The sequence below is a fragment of the Anomaloglossus baeobatrachus genome, chromosome 8 (genome assembly GCF_048569485.1).
Source record: "Anomaloglossus baeobatrachus isolate aAnoBae1 chromosome 8, aAnoBae1.hap1, whole genome shotgun sequence".
Taxonomy (NCBI): domain Eukaryota; kingdom Metazoa; phylum Chordata; class Amphibia; order Anura; family Aromobatidae; genus Anomaloglossus; species Anomaloglossus baeobatrachus.
In genome coordinates, this window is record NC_134360.1 from 225950062 (window position 1) to 225970669 (window position 20608).

The 20608-nt window shown below is 49.4% G+C and overlaps 1 protein-coding gene across 1 annotated transcript in view; it reads left to right on the forward strand.

Moving 5' to 3' along the window:
* Positions 1-4089: 4089 nt before the first annotated feature.
* SLC44A5 (solute carrier family 44 member 5) overlaps positions 4090-20608 on the forward strand; it is a 120173-nt gene continuing 103654 nt past the window's right edge. Inside the window, exon 1 of the mRNA XM_075320288.1 lies at positions 4090-4242. Within this exon, the coding sequence (XP_075176403.1) occupies positions 4206-4242 (37 nt within the window). The 5' untranslated portion in view covers positions 4090-4205. The remainder of the gene's footprint in view (positions 4243-20608) is intronic.

The window sequence follows — 20608 nt, forward strand, 5'->3', positions numbered from 1 at the left end:
AACTTTGGGCAACCTGCGGAGTTGGCGACGACGATGGCCCTCATCAGCCTCGGTCGAGGCCGACCTCGGTTCGCCCCTGCTAGCGAGGCCGCGATAGTGGACCTTCCCATTGGACCGGGAGGCTCTACGAGGCCAGACAAGGTTTCCTGGAAGACCTCATGGGATGCTCAAACCGGGAGCACCATCACAGAGGTGAAGGCGACCTATGCTACCCCGCCCATGCCCAGTCGTCCGGGGGTTGCTGTTTTTCCATGGGACACTCCGCAGCTTAACGCCGCCGCCACACCATTTGTTCCGGCGCCAGAGCCGGCCGAGGAGTTAGCCGGCCGTCTAGAGAAGGATCACCTGGGCTTCTTCTGGGACCCAGTCACCATCTCGCCGGAGAAGGCGCGCCCCAGAGTCCCGACCCCGAAGCCTGACCCCGTCCAGGAACGTCTCCTGGCCGAGACCATCGTCCGGGAAATGCTGTCCGGCTCTGGTGGCGAGGAGCTGGCACAGCAGTTTGTGACCGGGGTGGTAGTCAAGTTTAACCAGCAAGAGGGATACGGCTTCATCCGAGAAGTAGAGACCGGAGATGATTATTTTTATAACCGGGTTCATCTCGACGTCGAAGGACTCCCTAAGCGACTTCACACTCTTTGGCCGGGTGAAAAAGTCACCTTTCTGCCGGATGCCGGTAGCCGCGGCCTGTTTGCCGTCTGCGTCTCCCGCATGCCGACCACCCGGGAAGCGGAGCAGTGGCAGGAGGAGATAGAGTGGGAGGAGCAGCAAGAGCGGCGCCGGAGCCATGCCAAACCGCTCCCGCCCGCGCCTCCTCAGCCCCGGCGCGTCCTGACTGCTGCCCCGGAGGCCGTGATGGAACCGGCTCCTGATCCGGAGAAGTTCCCAGCCGTGGTAGCGGTGACCCAAAACGTGACTAATAAGCCGGTCATTATGCTGGACGCACCACCACCATCCCGGGCAGGAACACCGTCACCGCCAAGAGGAGCTGCAGCAGCTGTGCCGGAGGAACCGCCCTACGCCCCGGTGTCTTTCAGGCGAATCCGCCGCCAGCCGGGACAATCTCTGGGGGCCTACATCCAGGCTCAAGCGGAAGAATGGAAGAGAGCCTGGCCCCCAGAGTAAGTTGTTGCCTCCAGCACCTGCCGAGACCGGTGTTGTTCAAGACCGGCAAAAAGTTCTTTTGTTGTTGCAAAGTTTGACGGGCCTGTTGCCCTCCAGCCAAGACCGGGAGCGCTGTTGAGCCTCCGGGCACCTCCAGCCAAGACCGGGAGCGCTCTTGAAGCCTCCGGGCACCTCCAGCAAAGACCGGGAGCGCTGTTGAGCCTCCGGGCGCTATCCAGAGACCGGGAGCGCCGCTGAACTGGTGCCGCTGTTGAGGACTGAACCGAAAGGTTTTTATGTGTTTATGTTTTTATGTGTTTAAGAGCCTTGCCGGGAGGCTCGGATTTTAAGAGGGGAGGCATGTAGTGGGTGGGCCTACCCCCTACTAGTTTAGCATAGTTACCCGGCATTGTGATTATTAAAAGTGTTGAATTTTATATTGTTATGTGATGTGTTAGGGCACCCCCTAGTGGCCGGGTGGGACGGCTGTTGCCACCGGGGAGGAGGAGTCGGCCGGATATCTAGGCAAGGTCGGAATGTGTGTGAGAGAGAGGATCCGGGTCAGCGGAGTGTGAACATCTGGAGCGGCAAGTGCGATTGTGTGAGCGGAACATCAGGGGACACCGGAGATAAGGAGGTGGACGCAACCTCAAAGCCTATTCTGCCGGTGTGGGTCCGGTGTATGCTTGGCTGAAGAGTGGGAGTCCAGTGGCGCAACCTCAAAGCCTATTCTGCCGGTGTGGGTCCGGTGTATGCTTGGCTGAGGAGTGGGAGTCCAGTGGCGCAACCTCGAAGCCTATTCTGCCGGTGTGGGTCCGGTGTATGCTTGGCTGAAGAGTGGGAGGAGTACTCTGGGCATATCCCCATCAGAGGGTGCGTTTGGGCAGGTTGTCCCCAGCTCCACTAATATTGCCGAAATCCGCTGACCGGAGTGTTTTTTTTTCTCTTTATCGTTGTGAATAAATGTCGTTTTTATTGCATCTGGACTGTTGCCTGCAGCCTCTTTGTGCATCGGCCGATGAAGATACCGACATACACTCTCTCAACATTAAGGAAGTGATGGAGTCAGGGATGTGCCTTGAAAATAGTGCTGCCACGACTACACAGCCAGAGGCCTCCCTGGCTAGTCACTTCAACTGCACCCCTCTTCCAGGTGCAGGATTCCCTCCTCCTTGACCCTCCATCACAGGTACACAACACCAGCCAGCAAAGCCTAGTCACCCCCCCATGACAATAGGAGTACCAGTGGGCGGGGCCAAGTGGATGGTGACGCCCACCTAGGGGTTCTGAGGTGTTTTGGGAGGGGTGAGTGAGTTGGACAGTGAGACAGAAAGTGAGAGAAGTGTGAAGTGACAGGGTAGTCAGAGGTTGGAGCTCCTGGACTACTGGACTACTGACTAGGTGGCAGTCGGCAGACAGGGCCACAGGCGATGGAGATCTGGTCGCGGGAAACCTTAAGTGGTCCGGGACAGGGTTGTAGCCTGCCGGTATCGACAGTGGGAATCCGGTCCGGAGGCCGTGCACGACAGGGTACCTGGACCCTAGAGCAAGGACAGCTTCACACACCTTACTAATTGACCAGCCAGGGACAAGATTTCAGGTCTTGTCCCACAGGAGGCCCATATAGAGCGAGATGGAAGCCCAACGAGGGGGATAGGGTTCCACAACTGCGTGCTAAGATCCCACGGGTCAGTTCTGGCGGGCCACAGCTCCCAACACACAATATCACTGGGAGTGGACTTCCCCGGAGTAGTGCGGAGTAGTTAACAGAAAGGACACAAACATTAAGTGCAGAAGGAAGGGACACCTGTTTACTGTACCAGGGTGTGGGACCCGAATACACCCGCCGGAGGTCACCGGTCACTGGCAATTTGGTTTACCATCTGGACTCTGTGTGAATTTATTCAGCAACTGTGAGTACACCAATACCACCCGGTCCAACCCTGAAGATTGCGCTCCGCAGCACCATCCCACCTGTATTGGGGCCCCGGGACAACACCTCCCCTACCCGTGGAGGGGATAACATCCAGCTGCCCCACTCCATCGGTCCCGGGCGTCCCCTCCAGTGGCAGCGGCGGTGTCACCAACAATCACCGCACACCACGGGTGGCGTCACTGACAAAACCTCCCCTATATAATAACCCCCTTTTCACTTGCGGGCGACGGACGGGTGCTCAGGCCTGGGTCCGGCTTCCCCTCGAGCCACCGCCACGACCCGGATCCGAGCGTCTCAAGCAGCCCCCTGCCGTGGTCCGTCTCCTGCCCGCAACATACACCCCTTAGGCTGCACTCTGCTGTCCTCTGTACACCCCTCAGGCTGCACTCTGATGTCCTCTGTACACCCCCCAGGCTGCACACACTGCTGTCCTCTGTACACCCCCAGGCTGCACTTTGCTGTCCTCTATGCACCCCCCAGGCTGCACACACTGCTGTCCTCTGTACACCCCCCAGGCTGCACTCTGCTGTCCTCTGTACACCCCCCAGGCTGCACACACTGCTGTCCTCTGTACACCCCCCAGGCTGCACACACTGCTGTCCTCTGTACACCCCCCAGGCTGCACACACTGCTGTCCTCTGTACACCCCCCAGGCTGCACACACTGCTGTCCTCTGTACACTCCCCAGGCTGCACACACTGCTGTCCTCTATACACCCCCCAGGCTGCACACACTGCTGTCCTCTGAACACCCCCCAGGCTGCACACACTGCTGTCCTCTGTACACCCCCCAGGCTGCACACACTACTGTCCTCTGTACACCCCCCAGGCTGCACACACTGCTGTCCTCTGTACACCCCCCAGGCTGCACACACTGCTGTCCTCTGTACACCCCCCAGGCTGCACTCTGCTGTCCTCTGTACACCCCCCAGGCTGCATATACTGCTGTCCTCTGTACACCCCCCAGGCTGCACACACTGCTGTCCTCTGTGCACAGTCTCTCCTCCCCTCTATCATCCTCTTCCCTCCCATTTTCAGCCTCAGCAGCTCCTTCCTTGCTCAGTACATCCACAGTTAGTGTCAGGCAGAGACCCTCACATGCCAATACAGAGGCAGCTCGGAGACCCCTGACTCTGCCGGAGACCATCTCCTCCAGCCTGGGGAAGATGGGCAGGAGGGGGGGAGCCCACACCTCTCCATTTGGTAAGTCCCTTCTCATTGCTCCTGTCTGTGCTGGGTGGGCTCAGGGTCTGGGGGTCTGTCTTTTGATACATTGTATCCAGTTGTATCTGCATTGAGGAAGCTGCTGCTATTCTTTGCCTCTGGTGCATTGTGTTGCTTGGTTTAGGGGTCCTGATAGGGGGTGTCCTTTGCATTCAGTGCATAGATTGGATGGGGGGTTCTGCACTATAGCTGGGCCTATGCCCACATCTCCTGTATGCCAGTGCCATCCCCACAGCAGGACCCCCCTGGCGCCTCACTTGCTGGGTTCCCCCCATTGCCATCAGTGCATCGCTCATTGATAAGGACAATACATTGTGATGCCAGCGCCAGACTGAGATGTGAAAGTTCCCAGTGCCACAACAAAGAGCCTGTCTGCTGTCACCCTGCTGTCACCGTGCTGCCTGCTGTCACCCTGCTGCCTGCTGTCACCCGGCTGCCTGGCACTGGCCTGCGCCTCACAGCATTCCATGAAGGATACTATTATTATTCCAAGAAGGATCCCATTGTCAGGTGCAGCCGGACGAGCTGAGGTCACCGGGGATTTATACGAGGCTTTGTCACATATTACCACTGGGCACAGAGGATCCCAGATCTGTAACCACTGCCTTACTGGACAGAAGAGCTAGCAATCACATCACGAGCTGAAGACGTGCGGAAAAGTAACAGGAACTTATGTATTCAAAGGACTGAAGTGTGGCTTGTGCAAAGCGGGGATGTGGGACTACAAGTCTCAGCATTCCGCTGGATTTCTCTTTCAAATATTTTATGTTCATTAATAATAAAAGGCCTAATATTTACTATAAAAAGGTTCACAAATGTCCAAAAAATATAGAACAATGAAAATAAGAGCGAAGACCACTACCATCATTGCAGGCATAAGAAAAATAAATAAGTTAAAAAAAGGGGGGAAGGCGCAGGGGATATGTGAAATAACATAAATAAATAAATCTTATTTTTATATAGCGCTAACATATTCCGCAGCGCTTTACATACATCAGGAACACTGTCCCCATTGGGGCTCACAATCTAAATTCCCTATCTGTATGTTTTCGGAGTGTGGGAGGAAACCCACGCAAATATGGGGAGAACATACAAACTCCTTGCAGATGGTGTCCTTGGTGGGATTCGAGCCCAGGACCCCAGCGCTGCAAGGCTGCAGTGCTAACCACTGAGCCACTGTGCCGCCTCATGTGAAGACGGGAGTCAGGTGGGGTGCAGAGACCTTGTGCATTCTTGTGGATGTAGTTGCATTTTTTTTTTAAGGATGCAGTAAAAAGACCTGACTCCTAGTGATGGTTCTGTGTACGCCGCTCCTATACGGTCCTGACTTATCCTCGTACTCTCAGGGTGAACCGGGTTACAAAAGCTATTTTCAAATACTCAGTAAGAAACCTAAAAATGGTGGAGGGGGATCTGCTAGCCAAGATTGAAAGCCGGTTATAGAAAATGGGCTCCTGGGCATCAAGAATAGTGTTGGTTTATGCCCGAATACTGGACCCCAAAATAATGCTTCCAGAAAATGCTCACATAATACTGCCACCCAAAATAATGCTTCCATACAATGCTCATGTAATACCGTCACATAAAAATCCTTCCATACAATGCTCACATAATACTGGCACAAAAAATACTTCTTCAATACAATGCTCACATAATACAGCCATACAAAAGAATGCTTCCATACAATGCTCACATAATACTGCCATACAAGATAATGCTTCCATACAATGCTCACATAATACTGCCACAAAATAATACTTCCATAGAATACTCATGTAATACCGTCACATAAAAAAATCCTTCCACACAATGCTCACATAATACCGTCACATAAAAAAATCCTTCCATACGATGCTCACATAATACTGCCACAAAAAATACTTCTTTAATACAATGCTCCTATAATACGGCCATACAAGATAATGCTTCTATACAATGCACACATAACACTGCCACAAAATAATGCTTCCATACAATGCACACATAATACTGCCACCCAAAATAATGCTTCCATACAATGCACACATAATACTGCCACCCCAAATAATGCTTGCATACAATGCTCATGTAATACTGTCACATAAAAAATCCTACCATACAATGCACACATAATACTACCACCAAAAAATACTTCAATACAATGCTCACATAATATAGCCATACAAAATAATGCTTCCATACAATGCACACATAATACTGCCACCCAAAATAATGCTTGCATACAATGCTCATGTAATACTGTCACATAAAAAATCCTACCATACAATGCTCACATAATACTACCACCAAAAAATACTTCAATACAATGCTCACATAATATAGCCATACAAAATAATGCTGCCATACAATGCTCACATAATACTTAATACTACCACACATAATGCTTATATAGAATGTTCACATAATACTACATCACAAAATAATGCTTCCATACAATGCTCACATACCGGTAATAGTGCCACAAAAAATACTTCAATACAATGCTCACATAATACAGTCATACAAAATAATGCTCCCATACAATGCTCACATAACACTGCAGCCCCAAATAATCCTTCCATTCAACACCCACATAATACTGCCGCCCAAAATAATGCTTCCATACAATGCTCACGTAATACTGCATCACAACATAATCCTTCCAAACAACGCCCACATAATACTGCTTCATAAAATAATGCTCCCATACAGTGATCACATATTACTGCCAAACTTAACACAATTATTCACTCTCAAATAAAAGATGCCATTCTGTGTCCAAAAGAATACAGTACCTGAATAATTCCTGCTTTCAGAATGCAAATAGTACCACCATATGGCGGTTATATTTTCCACACAAATTATTGTCATTTACTATTTAAATAAAATTTGAAATTGTCCAAATAATATGCCATATAATGTCTAAACAGTGAAGGGATTAATAGGGGAAGGGAAGTGACAACCACCCTTGGGCCCAGAGTGTTGCTCGGTGGTTGTCAGTGTTTCCGCATCCTGAGCTGTTTGTATAATTATCTTATAGTGATTTGGATTCTGGACTTTTCTAATGGGATATTTATTTTATAGAAAATACAGATAAAAAAAATTAAAAATACATGTTTAATAAGAAAAACAGACAAAAGTGAAGTAGTGGAGACAGTCAGCAGGCAGCTTTAGCTTTATCTTTGTTTATGTTGTTTATTTCCATAAATTCTTATTAAAAAATCTCAACAGCTAAACAGTCCGATATCATATAAGCTCGATATCTGTATGTCATGTGTGAGCCTCTCATTGCCAGCTGACCTACTTGATGATGGTTTCCAGAAAGTGTCTTCTATTTCTACACTGTAGAATAATCTTATATGTTACTCAAAAATATTCGATACATTGTATCATTGTTTTATCACTGCAGGTGAAATGTAGAGTTAGCTGGCGCCCAATAATATTAGGGGCTGCCCATGGTGTTTAAATGGGCAAACCAGGAGCAGCACTAGCCAGGGACGCTCTTATCTGGCCTTCAGGGGTAAGAGCAAATTGGGGCTTATGGGTAAAGAGGACAATTAGATTAATAGAAATTATTGTTTTCAACTGACACAACCCCTTCAATCCTTTAGTAGTTTCCTCTGAAATTAACATTCTGAAATCATTGCGGAAATATTGGCCAACATCAATACTGTCACAATCAGCGACTTCTCCAACCAGATAGATGTGTGCAATTAGGCTTCTACAATCAGAAAATTATACATTATTTTATTTACATTTTTAGTAAAAACATAGTACACACAATAACTAACTAAATCATTTTTGAGCTCTGTTGTGTTGATTAAGCTGAGCAGAGTCACCTTATTATCATTGGGGCAGGGTCAGCAGAGTCATCTCTTTATCGTTACAGGGTGGGGTCAGCAGAGTCATCTCATTATTATTAGAGGACGGGGTCAGCAGAGTCATCTCCTTATCATTACAGGGTGGGGTCAGCAGAGTCATCTCATTATTATTATTATTAGAGGACAGGATCAGCAGAGTCATCTCATTATTGTTACAGGGTGGGGTCGGCAGAGTCCTCTCATTATCATTAGAGGGCAGGGTCAGCATAGTCATCTTATCCTTAAGAGGCGGGATCAGCACAGTCAACTTATTGGTACAGGACAGGGTCAGCAGACTCATCTCCTTATTATTAGAGAGCAGAGTCAGCAGACTCATCTCCTTATCATTACAGGGCAGGTTGAGCAGAGTTATCTCCTTATTATTAGAGGGGAGGGTCAGCAGAGTCATCTTATTAGAGGACAGGGTCAGCAGAGTATTCTCATTATCATTAGAGGACAGGGTCAGTAGAGTCATCTCATTATCATTAGAGGATGAGGATATAAAAAGGCGCAAAATAGGGTCTTACCCGGTATGACACGTGGGGGCAAGTGTGGGTTGGTACACTCACCTGAAGGGGTTGTGCAAGTCACAACCCCTATGAAGGCATGTAGTAAATGTGGAAGCCAGCGGTCCCGCAGTGTAGATATATTCCAAGAGGTAGAGCAGAAAGCAGGTTTCAAAATCCGCACCAGGCCACAGAGAATCCAGATACTTGTTAGTAAATCCTTTCTTTCTTTATTTACACAGGTCTACGCGTTTCGAGGACATATCCGTCCTCATCATCAGGACAAAGTACAAAGAAAGACTATCTTTCTTTGTACTTTGTCCTGATGATGAGGACGGATATGTCCTCGAAACGCGTAGACCTGTGTAAATAAATAAAGAAAGGATTTACTAACAAGTATCTGGATTCTCTGTGGCCTGGCGCGGATTTTGAAACCTGCTTTCTGCTCTACCTCTTGGAACATTATCATTAGAGGACAGGGTCAGCAGAGTCATCTCATTATCATTAGAGGGTGGGGTCAGCAGAGTCATCTTATCATTAGAGGACAGGGTCAGCAGAGTCATCTTATCATTAGAGGGCATGGTCAGCAGAGTCATCTTTTTATTATTACAGGACGGGGTCAGCAGAGACATCCCAACAGAGGGTTGGTTCATTTCTGACAGATCCGATGTAATGCTGAAGCTTTGGATACGGCTCAGTATACAGCTCCCTTGCAAATCCCCCATCACTTAGTAGCTCTCCATGTTTTGTTTTTTTTTTTAAAGCGTTAAGTCTCCGGACCCTCTTCTGTCCCCTGACTTCTCTCACTGCCTGCACTGACCATACAGGAGTGGTCACTACACGACCACCACAAAGGAAAGTTTTACCATCTCACATCTAATGAATGAAAATCTGATAAATCCACAGTCTCATGTCTGCAGGTGGATTGTCCCTCACAGTAGAGGCAGATTATAGGGGCCGGGGTCAGTGATGCTGGGGAGCTGCGTACTCTGCAGTATGGCTGCAGACAAGCCTTTGAGTTTTGGTTTTGGGGTTTCCTGTACTGTCAGAGCCATCGCTCTTTCTTATATATGCTTCTCACCCCCGGCCGTTTTCTTACTTTTTTTTTTTCACTGGTTTATGAGTTTCCTTTTTGCAATGGAAATCTGTGCACCCTGAGCTCTGGTGACCACAAAGAATATTAAACTCTGAAGATGCAGAGCTTAAGTGTAAAGTATGGGGGATAGACAGCATCTAAGCCTCTGGTGAGACAGCAGATGGAAGCTCAGCATGAACGATTAACCAATGTAAAGAGGAAACTTGCAAATATAACTAAAGGAGTCTACGTAGTGTTCCAAAAAGTAAGTGGTAACACTCAGGAGGTAACCCAGGATCAGTAATGTAATGTACAGTATATACACAGTGACTGCACCAGCAGAATAGTGAGTGCAGCTCTGGAGTATAATACAGGAGGTAACTCAGGATCAGTAATGTAATGTACAGTATATACACAGTGACTGCACCAGCAGAATAGTGAGTGCAGCTCTGGAGTATAATACAGGAGGTAACTCAGGATCAGTAATGTAATGTACAGTATATACACAGTGACTGCACCAGCAGAATAGTGAGTGCAGCTCTGGAGTATAATACAGGAGGTAACTCAGGATCAGTAATGTACAGTATATACACAGTGACTGCACCAGCAGAATAGTGAGTGCAGCTCTGGAGTATAATACAGGAGGTAACTCAGGATCAGTAATGTATGTACACAGTTATTATTATTTATTATTATTATTTATTATTATAGCGCCATCAATTTCATGGAGCTTTACATGTGAAAGGGGTGTACATAATAGAGACAAGTACAATAATCATAAACAATACAAGGAACAGACAGGTACAGGAGGACGGAGGTCCCTGCCCGCGAGGGCTCACAGTCTACAAGGGATAGGTGAGGATACAGTAGGTGAGGGTAGACTGCAGGTGAGGGTAGTGACTGCAACAGCAGAATAGTGAGTGCAGCTCTGGAGTATAATACAGGAGGTAACTCAGGATCAGTAATGTGATGTATGTACACAGTGATTGCACCAGTAGAATAGTGAGTTCAGCTCTGGCGTATAATACAGGATGTAACTCAGGATCAGTAATGTAATGTATGTACACAGTGACTGCACCAGTAGAATGAGTTCAGCTCTGGAGTATAATACAGGATGTAACTCAGGATCAGTACAGAATCTGTAATATATGTACACAGTGACTGCACCAGCACAATAGTGAGTGCAGCTCTGGAGTATAATATGGGATGTAACTCAGGATCAGCACAGGATAAGTTATGTAATGTATGTTCACAGTGACTGCACCAGCAGAATAGTGAGTGCAGCTCTGGAGTATAATATAGGATGTAACTCAGAATCAGTAATGTAATGTATGTACCCAGTGACTGCACCAGCAGAATAGTGAGACCAGCTCTGGAGTATAATATGGGATGTAACTCAGGATCAGTACAGGATAAGTTATGTAATGCGTGTTCACAGTGACTGCACCAGCAGAATAGTGAGTGCAGCTCTGGAGTATAATAGAGGATCAGTAATGTAATTTATTTGCACTGTGACTTCTATACTTAGATCATTTCTCTGTCACCCGGGAATGACACCCGTCCTCGGTGGCCATTTGTTTGCTTGAAAATATGTTTCTTCTTAGAATTTCAAGTTAGTGAATTCAATCATTATGTCTTTCACCCACACAGTATATGGGCGAGAATTCAGAGAGTGGGCGCAATGTACAGGATGATGGATGAGATGAGTAAGGCATCATCCACACATTAGTATTTCATCAGTATTTGCCAAGACCCCGCAGTGTCTCCAAAACCCAGAGCAGGAGAATCCTTCCGTTACAGTTATTCTCTGTATGTTCCACTCTTGGCTTTTGCAACAAACACTGATGTGTAAATGAGGCCTAAAGGTATATTCACACAGGGCGTTTTTGCGGCGGTTTTTTTTCTGCGGTTTTTTTTTCTGAGGAAACCCTTATCTCTTTACAGGAAATCCTCATCTCTTGGCAGCAAATAACGTTTTTGCACTTCCCCATTGATTTGTATTGGTCAAAAATCGCGGAAAAAATGTTGAAAGAATTGACATGGTCATTCTTTAAAAAATACAGTAAAAACCAAGCAGGCTAATATTTCAGTCAGGAAAAAAAATGCAGGTGTTTTGTGCGTGCAGGAGATTTGTGGAATCTCATAGGCTTTGCTGGATCTGTGAAGGGAGCATTTTATTAGCATGGATTTGCATAAAACCAAGGTAAATACCATGCAAATAAATGCTTCAAAAATGCCTGTGTGAACATGGCCTTAATGTGTTTTTTTAATCTGGGTGTCAGTGTCGTTTTTTGCTTTTTAAACCACTGCTGCACTTTTTCATCGCTGAAAAGAGCTTTAAGACAAAGCCTTTGGCCCTCTCTCCTATACTCACCTTCTGGCGGCGTCACCTTTTTTGGCGCCGATCCAGTCCCACAGCGCCATCTTGTGACTGTATATTGTGATTGTCTGGAGGTCAGAAGTTACGGTACATCACAACTGCTCAATACAAGTCTAAGAGCCGAAGTGAGGCCAGGATTGGATCAGGACTGGACAAGGATGAGGCCAGAATGGGACCAGGATGAGGCCAGAACGGGGCCAGGACAAGGCCAGAACGGGGCCAGGACGAGACCAGAACAGGACCAGGGCGAGGCGAGAATGGGACCAGGGCGAGGCCAGAACGGGACCACAACAAGGCCAGAACGGGACCAGGGCGAGGCCAGAACGGGACCAGGACGAGGCCAGAACGGGACTAGGGCGAGGCCAGAATGAGACTAAGGCAAGGCCAGAACGGGACCAGAACAGGACCAGGGCGAGGCAAGAACGGGACCACGACGAGGCCAGAACGGGACCAGGGCGAAGCCAGAACGGGACCAGGGCGAGACCAGGACAGGACCATGACGAGGCCAGAACAGGACCAGGGCGAGGCCAGAACGGGACCAGGGCAAGACCAGAACGAGACCAGGGCGAGGCCAGAACGGGACTAGGGCGAGGCCAGAACAAGACCAAGGCAAGGCCAGAACGGGACCAGAACAGGACCAGGGCGAGGCAAGAACGGGACCACGACGAGGCCAGAACGGGACCAGGGCGAGGCCAGAACGAGACCAGGTAGAGGCCAGAACGGGACAAGGGCGAGGCCAGAACGGGATCAGGGTGAGGCCAGAACAGTACCAAAGCAAGGCCAGAATGGGACCACGATGAGGCCAGAATGAGAACAGGGCGAGGCCAGAACGGGACCAGGGCGAGGCTAGAACAGGACCAGAACGGGACTAGGGCGAGGTGAGAACGAGACCAGGGCAAGACCAGAACAGGGCGAGGCCAGAACAGGACCAGAACAGGACCAGGGCGATGCCAGAACAGGACCAGGGTGAGGCCAGAGAGAGGCTCTTATAGACTTGTATTGAGTTGTGACCTCTGGCACCTCCATGACACCCTGGAGCTGCCGGCAGGTCACAAATCACCGGAGAAACCAGAGCAGCAGTGAAAGAAGATGAAACCGGTATGTTGCAAAAAATGACTACTATGACTGAAAATTGTGCAAATCAAAAAAGTCCATGGAGCCTCTGTTAGGAGTCTCGACACGGAAAATAGCCAGATATTCCTCCGGGAGCTACCTAGCCAAGGAGTGTCTCTTTTTAGGAGACCACCATAACCACCATATTAAGTGGCCCTTTTAGTCAATATCCAACTCATTGCTCCCACCTGGCCAGAACTACCTACTCCACACTGATGAGGGGCAATACCCCGAAACAGCTGTCTGTGGATGGATACCTGGCCTTGGTATTTCCCTTGTCATATCTTTAAACTCGTCAAGAGTTGGATATTGACTAAAAGGGCCACTTAATATGGTGGTTATGGTGGTCTCCTAACAAGAGCCACTCCTTGGCTAGGTCCTTTCCGGAGGGATATCTGGCTATTTTCTGTGTCGAGACTCCTAACAGAGGCTCCATGGACCTTTTTTGATTTGCATACTTCCCAGGGGCCAATGCACCTAGGATTTCACTGTGTTGAGCGCCTTTGCTGGCTGCCGGCAGTGTTTTCTCTGGCTGGTCTCCCTGAGATCAGTGATTGTTTTGTCTTATGACTGAAAATTAGTTCTGCTCATTTGAACAGGATGTTTTGGTGGCTGTATGTGGATTTCTGAAATAAAATCTGCAACAAAATCTGATGTATGGAAATTAATCTGCATTCCCCCAGCGCAGGGCACGTCAGCTCCGCTCTGTGCTCCTCTCTGTGCTCCTCTCTGTGCTCTGCTCTGTGCTCCGCTCTGTGCTCCACTCTGTGCTCCTCTCTGCGCTCCGCACTTCGTCTGTGCTCCTCTCTGTGCTCCTCTCTGTGCTCCGCTCTGTGCTCCGCTCCGTGCTCCGCTCCGTGCTCCCCTCCGTGCTCCTCTCTGTGCTCTGCCCTGTGCTCTGCTCTGTGCTCCGCCCTGTGCTCTTCTCTGTGATCTGCTCTGTGCTCCTCTCTGCGCTCCGCACTCCGCTCTGTGCTCCGCTCCGCTCTCCTCTCTGTGCTCCTTTCTGTGCTCCTCTCTGTGCTCCGCTCCGTGCTCCGCTCCGTGCTCCTCTCTGTGCTCCTCTGTGCTCCGCTCTGCGCTCCGCTCTGCGCTCCTCTCTGCGCTCCTCTCTGTGCTCTTCTCTGTGCTCCTCTCTGTGCTCCGCTCTTTGCTCCGCTCTGTGCTCCGCTCTGTTCTCCTCTCTGTTCTCCTCTCTGCGCTCCTCTCTGCGCTCCTCTCTGCGCTCCACTCTGTGCTCCGCTCTGTGCTCTGCTCTGTGCTGCGCTCTGCTCTCCTCTCTGCGCTCCTCTCTGCGCTCTGCTCTGCGCTCCGCTCTGTGCTCCGCTCTGCTCTCCTCTCTGCGCTCCGCTCTGTGCTCCGCTCTGCTCTCCGCTCTGCTCTCCGCTCTGTGCTACGCTCTGCGCTCCGCTCTGGGCTGTATCAGGCACAATTGCTTTACCAGTGAATGGATGAATCCTTTGAATTGGGTGCAGTACAGAAGAATAGAAAATGCAATGCAGATTTCCGTCATTGGGTTAGAATATAATGGGAAATGACACTGTTCAGTTCTATACTGTGTCCTGCTAATTCAGTCATATAATCCAGTGCAGCATTGTGTACGTTCTAGATTAATTCTGATGATGCCATTGTCTGAGTGATGTTATTGGTGCAGATGTTTGGGATTTATATTGGTGCAGTACAGTTTTGTGCCAGTAGATGTCGCTGTTCTTGTACAATGGAAACACTGACACCTGCTGGCTATGACCGGTATGATGTGTTAATGCGGCTATTTCAAAGGGATTGGCCACCTTCAGGAGTTGTTTCTTCTTAGGCCCCTTTCATACATCAGTTTTTCAGCCCAACAGTGTTTTTAACCCCATCTGAGCATGCTCAGTTAAAAAAAAAAACGGAATCTGTCGCCGGATCGTGCGCCCATAGGCTTCCATTATACCAAATGACAGAAGGCGACGGATCCGTCGACGTCCGTTTTTACAACGTAGACAAAAAATGTTACTTTGTCCGTTGTCTCCGTCCGACGGACAATTTTCGACGGATCCGTCGAACATCAGATGAAACGTGAGGCCATCCGTCGCAATCCATCGCTAATACAAGTCTATGAGAAAAAAAAACGAATCTATTAGTCGCTGGATCCGTTTTTTTTTTTCAAAATTTGATGGCTTGTGACTGATGGCAAAAAACTGATGTGTGAATGGGGCTTTACATGCATGTGTTTGGGGTTAAAAATATTTTAGTTAAAAAATTTTTTAGCACGTTTGGGTTTTACAGGATTTTTATTTCCCTGGTCACTTGGCTTTGCAATGAGTTAACTAAAAATCCATCAGTGAGCTCTTTCTGATGGATAGATTGTAACTGTTTTAGCTGATTTTTAACAACACAAACAAATATTCTTATAACAAAATACAGAAATTTAAGTAAGAAAATCTCCCCAAAAGGTGTCCATATTATTTAAAGAGATGCATGTATGCATATTAAAGGGATTTTCTGAAAAGGCCAAAATCATGTGATTGTGTGATCGTGTCCTGCAAAAACACAATTAAATAAATAAAAATGGCTGCATTCATGCAAAAATAAATAAATAAAAAGTTGCAAGATGAAAAGTTCCAAAATGTTGCATGTTCTTGGTGGTCAGATATGGCCTGACCTTTAGGGGGATGGGCAGCTGGAATCCAGGCATTGGGAAGGGGGTACACAGACAGATGAGACCCCTGTGCTATAACAATATCCTCATTATGCAGCATTTCACCTTCTTTGGAGGTGGATGTGGCCCCTGACTCCTCGGGCCCCCGTACAGCTGCACATGTTACACCAGTGGTCTGTATATAGTGTACACTGCGGTGATGGCGATCGGTAGGAGACCAGTGGTCTGTATATAGTGTACACTGCGGTGATTGTGCTCGGTAGGAGACCAGTGGTCTGTATATAGTGTACACTGCGGTGATGGCGCTCGGTAGGAGACCAGTGGTCTGTATATAGTGTACACTGCGGTGATGGCGCTCGGTAGGAGACCAGTGGTCTGTATATAATGTACACTGCGGTGATGGCGCTCGGTAGGAGACCAGTGGTCTGTATATAATGTACACTGCGGTGATGGCGCTCGGTAGGAGACCAGTGGTCTGTATATAGTGTACACTGCGGTGATGGCGCTCGGTAGGAGACCAGTGATCTGTATATAGTGTACACTGCGGTGATGGCGCTCGGTAGGAGACCAGTGGTTTGTATATAGTGTACACTGCGGTGATGGCGCTCGGTAGGAGACCAGTGGTCTGTATATAGTGTACACTGCGGTGATGGCGCTCGGTAGGAGACCAGTGGTCTGTATATAGTGTACACTGCGGTGATGGCGCTCGGTAGGAGACCAGTGGTTTGTATATAGTGTACACTGCGGTGATGGCGCTCGGTAGGAGACCAGTGGTCTGTATATAGTGTACACTGCGGTGATGGCGCTCGGTAGGAGACTAGTGGTTCTGTATATAGTGTACACTGCGGTGATGGCGCTCGGTAGGAGACCAGTGGTCTGTATATAGTGTACACAGCGGTGATGGCGCTCGGTAGGAGACCAGTGGTCTGTATATAGTGTACACTGCAGTGATGGTGCTCGGTAGGAGACCAGTGGTCTGTATATAGTGTACACTGCGGTGATGGTGCTCGGTAGGAGACCAGTGGTCTGTATATAGCGTACACTGCGGTGATGGCGCTCGGTAGGAGACCAGTGGTGTGTATATAGCGTACACTGCGGTGATGGCGCTCGGTAGGAGACCAGTGGTCTGTATATAGTGTACACTGCGGTGATGGCGCTCGGTAGGAGACCAGTGGTGTGTATATAGTGTACACTGCGGTGATGGCGCTCGGTAGGAGACCACTGGTCTGTATATAGCGTACACTGCGGTATAGGTGCTCGGTAGGAGACCAGTGGTCTGTATATAGTGTACACTGCGGTGATGGCGCTCGGTAGGAGACCAGTGGTCTGTATATAGCGTACACTGTGGTGATGACGCTCGGTAGGAGACCAGTGGTCTGTATATAGTGTTCACTGCGGTGATGGCACTCGGTAGGAGACCAGTGGTCTGTATATAGTGTACACTGCGGTGATGGCGCTCGGTAGGAGACCAGTGGTCTGTATATAGCGTACACTGCGGTGATGGCGCTCGGTAGGAGACCAGTGGTCTGTATATAGTGTACACTGCGGTGATGACGCTCGGTAGGAGACAAGTGGTCTGTATATAGTGTACACTGCGGTGATGGCGCTGGGTAGGAGACCAGTGGTCTGTATATAGTGTACACTGCGGTGATGGTGCTTGGTAGGAGACCAGTGGTGTGTATATAGCGTACACTGCGGTGATGGCGCTCGGTAGGAGACCGGTGGTCTGTATATAGCGTACACTGCGGTGATGGCGCTTGGTAGGAGACCAGTGATCTGTATATAGCGTACACTGCAGTGATGGCGATCGGTAGGAGACCAGTGGTCTGTATATAGTGTACACTGCGGTGATGGCGCTTGGTAGGAGACCAGTGGTGTGTATATAGCGTACACAGCGGTGATGGCGATCGGTAGGAGACCAGTGATCTGTATATAGTGTACACTGCGGTGATGGCGCTCGGTAGGAGACCAGTGGTGTGTATATAGCGTACACTGCGGTGATGGTGCTCGGTAGGAGACCAGTGGTCTGTATATAGTGTACACTGCGGTGATGGCGCTCGGTAGGAGACCAGTGGTGTGTATATAGTGTACACTGCGGTGATGGCGCTCGGTAGGAGACCAGTGGTCTGTATATAGTGTACACTACGGTGATGGCGCTCGGTAGGAGACCAGTGGTCTGTATATAGCGTACACTGCGGTGATGGCGCTCGGTAGGAGACCAGTGGTGTGTATATAGCGTACACTGCTGTGATGGCGCTCGGTAGGAGACCAGTGGTCTGTATATAGTGTACACTGCGGTGATGGCGCTCGGTAGGAGACCAGTGGTGTGTATATAGCGTACACTGCGGTGATGGCGCTCGGTAGGAGACCAGTGGTCTGTATATAGTGTACACTGCGGTGATGGCGCTCGGTAGGAGACCAGTGGTCTGTATATAGCGTACACTGCGGTGATGGCGCTCGGTAGGAGACCAGTGGTCTGTATATAGTGTACACTGCGGTGATGGCGCTCGGTAGGAGACCAGTGGTCTGTATATAGTGTACACTACGGTGATGGCGCTGGGTAGAAGACCAGTTGTCTGTATATAGTGTACACTGCGGTGAAGGTGCTCGATAGGAGACTAGTGGTCTGTATATAGTGTACACTACGGTGATGGCGCTCGATAGGAGACTAGTGGTCTGTATATAGTGTACACTGCGGTGATGGCGCTCGATAGGAGACTAGTGGTCTGTATATAGTGTACACTGCGGTGATGGCGTTCGATAGGAGACTAGTGGTCTGTATATAGTGTACACTGCGGTGATGGCGCTCGGTAGGAGACCAGTGATCTGTATATAGTGTACACTGCGGTGATGGCGCTCGGTAGGAGACCAGTGGTCTGTATATAGTGTACACTACAGTGATGGCGCTCGATAGGAGACTAGTGGTCTGTATATAGTGTACACTGCGGTGATGGCGCTCGGTAGGAGACCAGTGATCTGTATATAGTGTACACTGCGGTGATGGCGCTCGGTAGGAGACCAGTGGTCTGTATATAGTGTACACTGCGGTGATGGTGCTCGGTAGGAGACCGGTGGTCTGTATATAGTGTACACTGCGGTAATGGCGCTCGGTAGGAGACCAGTGGTGTGTATATAGCGTACACTGCTGTGATGGCGCTCGGTAGGAGACCAGTGGTGTGTATATAGCGTACACTGCGGTGATGGCGCTTGGTAGGAGACCAGTGGTCTGTATATAGTGTACACTGCGGTGATGGCGCTCGGTAGGAGACCAGTGGTCTGTATATAGCGTACACTGCGGTGATGGCGCTCGGTAGGAGACCAGTGGTCTGTATATAGTGTACACTACGGTGATGGCGCTGGGTAGAAGACCAGTGGTCTGTATATAGTGTACATTACGGTGATGGCGATCGGTAGGAGACCAGTGGTCTGTATATAGTGTACACTGTGGTGATGGTGCTTGGTAGGAGACCAGTGATCTGTATATAGTGTACACTGCGGTGATGGCGCTCGGTAGGAGACCAGTGGTGTGTATATAGCGTACACTGCTGTGATGGCGCTCGGTAGGAGACCAGTGGTGTGTATATAGCGTACACTGCGGTGATGGCGCTTGGTAGGAGACCAGTGGTCTGTATATAGCGTACACTGCGGTGATGGCGCTCGGTAGGAGACCAGTGGTCTGTATATAGTGTACACTGCGGTGATGGCGCTCGGTAGGAGACCAGTGGTCTGTATATAGCGTACACTGCGGTGATGGCGCTCGGTAGGAGACCAGTGGTGTGTATATAGCGTACACTGCTGTGATGGCGCTCGGTAGGAGACCAGTGGTTTGTATATAGTGTACACTGCGGTGATGGCGCTCGGTAGGAGACCGGTGGTCTGTATATAGCGTACACTGCGGTGATGGCGCTCGGTAGGAGACCAGTGATCTGTATATAGTGTACACTGCGGTGATGGCGCTCGGTAGGAGACCAGTGATCTGTATATAGTGTACACTGCGGTGATGGCGCTCGGTAGGAGACCAGTGATCTGTATATAGTGTACACTGCGGTGATGGCGCTCGGTTGGAGACCAGTGATCTGTATATAGTGTACACTGCGGTGATGGCGCTCGGTAGGAGACCAGTGATCTGTATATAGCGTACACTGCGGTGATGGCGCTCGGTAGGAGACCAGTGGTCTGTATATAATGTACACTGCGGTGTAGGTGCTCGGTAGGAGACCAGTGGTCTGTATATAGTGTACACTGCGGTGAAGGTGCTCGGTAGGAGACCAGTGGTCTGTATATAGTGTACACTACAGTGATGGCGCTCGGTAGGAGACCAGTGGTCTGTATATAGTGTACACTGCGGTGAAGGTGCTCGGTAGGAGACCAGTGGTCTGTATATAATGTACACTGCGGTGATGGCGCTCGGTAGGAGACCAGTGGTCTGTATATAGTGTACACTGCGGTGATGGCGCTCGGTAGGAGACCAGTGGTCTGTATATAGTGTACACTACGGTGATGGCGCTGGGTAGAAGACCAGTGGTCTGTATATAGTGTACACTGCTGTGATGGCGCTCGGTTGGAGACCAGTGATCTGTATATAGTGTACACTGCGGTGATGGCGCTCGGTTGGAGACCAGTGATCTGTATATAGTGTACACTGCGGTGATGGCGCTCGGTAGGAGACCAGTGATCTGTATATAGCGTACACTGCGGTGATGGTGCTCGGTAGGAGACCAGTGGTCTGTATATAATGTACACTGCGGTGATGGCGCTCGGTAGGAGACCAGTGGTCTGTATATAGTGTAC